Source organism: Saccopteryx bilineata, chromosome 4 (genome assembly GCF_036850765.1).
Source record: "Saccopteryx bilineata isolate mSacBil1 chromosome 4, mSacBil1_pri_phased_curated, whole genome shotgun sequence".
Classification (NCBI taxonomy): Eukaryota; Metazoa; Chordata; class Mammalia; order Chiroptera; family Emballonuridae; genus Saccopteryx; species Saccopteryx bilineata.
Window position 1 is genome coordinate 138,750,453 of NC_089493.1, and position 3,567 is coordinate 138,754,019.

General features: G+C 42.6%; 1 protein-coding gene across 1 annotated transcript; it reads right to left on the bottom strand.

Moving 5' to 3' along the window:
* Positions 1-1,170: 1,170 nt before the first annotated feature.
* LOC136333221 (translationally-controlled tumor protein) lies at positions 1,171-1,976 on the bottom strand. The gene has a single exon (XM_066272072.1). It carries the CDS (start codon positions 1,881-1,883, stop codon positions 1,365-1,367), a length of 519 nt encoding a protein of 172 aa, XP_066128169.1. The 5' UTR covers positions 1,884-1,976; the 3' UTR covers positions 1,171-1,364.
* Between the last annotated feature and the right edge of the window lie 1,591 nt (positions 1,977-3,567).

A 3,567-nucleotide genomic window follows, 5' to 3' on the forward strand; every position in this document is an offset into this window, starting at 1 on the left:
ATGTGGGCAGCACCATCTTTAACAAAGTGAGCATAATATATTTTATCTGCCCAACAGCCACCATCACAGCAGCCTGGCCCATGCAGGTTCACATTTGATTCGGACAGATGGTAGTGAACCAATGGAGCAAGAACTGGTGGGCCATCATCTTTATTGTAGCTTACACCTGGCAGGCAAAGAATACACACAGTGGGGAAAACAATTCCCTTTCCATTCAGGACTCCTAAAGCCACGGACTTATTCAAGTTTCCTAGAATCAAAGGTTTCTAGCTCACCAGCCTTATTCACCTCTGTTCCCATCTCCTTCACCCTGCACAGACTCTGCACAAACTGGCTTCTCCTTCAGCATTTGGTTGCTTCTCAGCCCCTCCACATGGCCTTTCTCTGCTCTCCTACAGCATGCGCTTCTCCAAGAACAGGGTAGTCAACCTTTTTATACCTACCGCCCACTTTTGTATCTCTGTTAGTAGTAAAATTTTCTAACCGCCCACCAGTTCCACAGTAATGGTGATTTATAAAGTAGGGAAGTAACTTTACTTTATAAAATTTATAAAGCAGAGTTACGGCAAGTTAAAGCATATAATAATAATTACATACCAAGTACTTTATGTCAGATTTTCGCTAAGTTTGGCAGAATAAATCTTTACAAAACAACTTACTATAGTTAAATCTATCTTTTTATTTATACTTTGATTGCTCCACTACCATCCACGATGAAAGCTAGAATGCCCACTAGTGGGTGTTAAGGACCAGGTTGACTACCATGACTACCACTGTCCTAGAACAGAATCGCTCTTCTAATGCTAATCTCAGGAACCAAGAGAGGGCAAGCTCCCGGTCTGCCCCCAATTTATAGTGTAGAAATCAAAACCTTTAATCCAATATACAAATAAGGAAGTCTCTGTTACAAAGTTACTTATCTGAGGCATAATGAGATTCCTCCTGAGAGTGCACCACCCCAATCATGCAACAGTCAAGGGTATAGGAAAAAGCTTAGTCTTAAAACTAAGCCTTAGGCTATAGCCACCCTGCCTGTTTACAGCCTGTCTCCCATACTCAATGCAAACTATAAGCGAGCAAATATATATATCATATTCAAAAACTTATTTGACCAACAGCAGGTTTTCTACTTTTCCCTTGGCTTTTTTTTTTTTTTTTTTTTTTTTCGAGTTTATATGCGTTTTATTTTTAGACAACCTACATGACATGTTTTTTCTTAAAAACAATGCCTCCGCTCCAAATCAATCAAGGTCAAAATAATGAAGAGCTCAAGATAACATCAGTCCCATTTGTCCTAGTCCTGGTGTGATGAAAAGCAGCAGTCAGTTACGATGACAGGTGATAGATCCAAATTGCCAAATTTGTTAACATTTTTCCATTTCTAAACCATCCTTAAAGAAAATCATATATGGGGTCACACCATCCTCACGGTAGTCCAGTAGAGCAACCATGCCATCTGGATTCATGTTTTCACCAATAAAGAACTGGTAGTTTTTGAAATTGGCAAGGATGTGCTTGATTTGTTCTGCAGCCCCTGTCATAAAAGGCTTTACTCTTTCTGGTCTCTGTTCTTCAAGTTTTCCTTTGATTGATTTCATGTAATCCTTGATGTACTTCTTGTAGGCTTCTTTTGTGAAGCTGGTTTCCTGCAAATGATGGTTCATGACAATATCAACACCCGTGATTACTGTGCTTTCGGTGCCGTCGCCATCGGGGCCTTCAGCGGAGGCATTTCCACCAATAAGTGAGTCATCAATGTTACCCTCTGTCCTACTGACCATCTTCCCCTCTACCTCCAGGCACAGCCCGTCTGCGATCTCCCGGATCTTGTAGATATCGGAGAACATCTCATCATGGCTGATGAGGTCCCGGTAGATGATCATGATTGCGGCTGGAAGGAGACGACGGCGGCGCTGGCTTAGCGGGAGCCCGGAGCTCGGAGCGAGCACGGTGCAGCCGGAGCGGCGCTCGGGGGGAGCCCCTTGGCTTTTTTTGTGGCTTGCCTGTCTTGGTGAGACACCAATAAACAGAATGGCCCACCATCTTCTGACTCGGCCATTTCTTTACTGTCTGCCTGAATCCAATGGGAACCTGCATGTGAATGGCCATGATGGCAGCTCCTGGCCTTACACATGGAAACAACAAAGTGTCCTTCAATAGAGAATTGGATAAAGAAGTCATATATATATATAGCATGGAATACTACTCAGAAATAAAAAAATGATTACATATTGCCATTTATAACATGGGTGGACCTTGAGAACATTATAATGAGTGAAATAAATAAATCAGAAGAAAGCTAAGAACCATATGTTTTTACACGTAGGTGGGATCTTACACTGAGACTCATGGACAGAGATAAAAGTGAAGTGGTTACCAGACGAAATTTTGGGGCTGGGGGCATGGGTGAGGGGGTAAAGTGGGACAAGTAATCCCTGAGAAAGAATGACTTGACTTTGGGTGATGGGTACTGTTGGGCAAATGAGGTTGTAAAATTTGTATTTTTTGAGTTTGTTCACTTTTATTGTTAAAAATTGGCACTGGGCAGCCATGTGTGTACCTGCCCTCAGAGCAGGGCAGTTGACTGCAAATTGCAGATTGTACTCCTGCTTGGGACAGGCCATTGTTTTGCTAATGTTTGCTAGGGGAAAGGTTTTTGAGCCAGACATTTTGAAAAGAAGAGAGCAGAAGGAGAAGAGGTGGAGAGAAACCATGTTTGCAGAGTGAGAGCATAGAGGATGCAGGGTGCTGAAGAAGAAGCCATGTTGGCAGGGAAACAGAAGGTGTGCAGATGGGGAACCAGAGGTGAGGGGCTTTTGTGAGTTCCACTGAGACTGGCGAGACCTTTGATTATAGGAGAAACCGGAGGAGATTCTTCTGGTTTTGGAACCTGATAATGTATCGGGCTTTGTGAGCTCTGAATGAAGAGAGAAGTGTGTTTGCTCGTTGGCCAGTACGAGACTTCAATAAAGGAATGGCCCACCATTTTTGGGCTCCACCGTTACTGTTTCTGCTCAAATTCAAGGAGAACCTGCATATGCATGGCCACAAAAGCTAAGGCTACTGACCCTAGAGGCACACAACACAATCAACAGTTCAAATGCTATAGAGATGTATACCTGAAACCTACTTACGCTTATTGATCAATTTCATCCCATTAAGTTTAATTTTCTCAATAAAAGGGAAAAAATGGGTATCTTGTGTTAACTCCATAACCTGTCCTCACCTCATACATACTTCCTAATCATACCCATGTTGCTCAAGCTAGAAACTGAGACTCATCCTTGATTTTAATCACTAAATCCTATCTATTCTGCTCCTGAAAGATACTTCAAGTTTCTCTATTTCTTTCTATATCCACTGCCAGCATCCTGGCCTATACTATATGATTTCAGGTCTGATTACTGCCAGAGACCTTTAGCCCATCTCCCTAGATCCATTCTTGCCCCTTCCAGATGCAGTCTTTTTGCAGTATCCTTGCCTATGGCTCCAAACTAATTTCCACTCAGGATTCAGATATGTTGGTAAAGTCAAGAGAAGTTGTTCATGAGGGATGAGAAGGAAAGA

Excerpts from the sequence above, each read along its gene's own strand:
- LOC136333221 (XM_066272072.1), bottom strand. The coding sequence starts at position 1,883 with ATGATCATCTACCGGGACCTCATCAGCCATGATGAGATGTTCTCCGAT.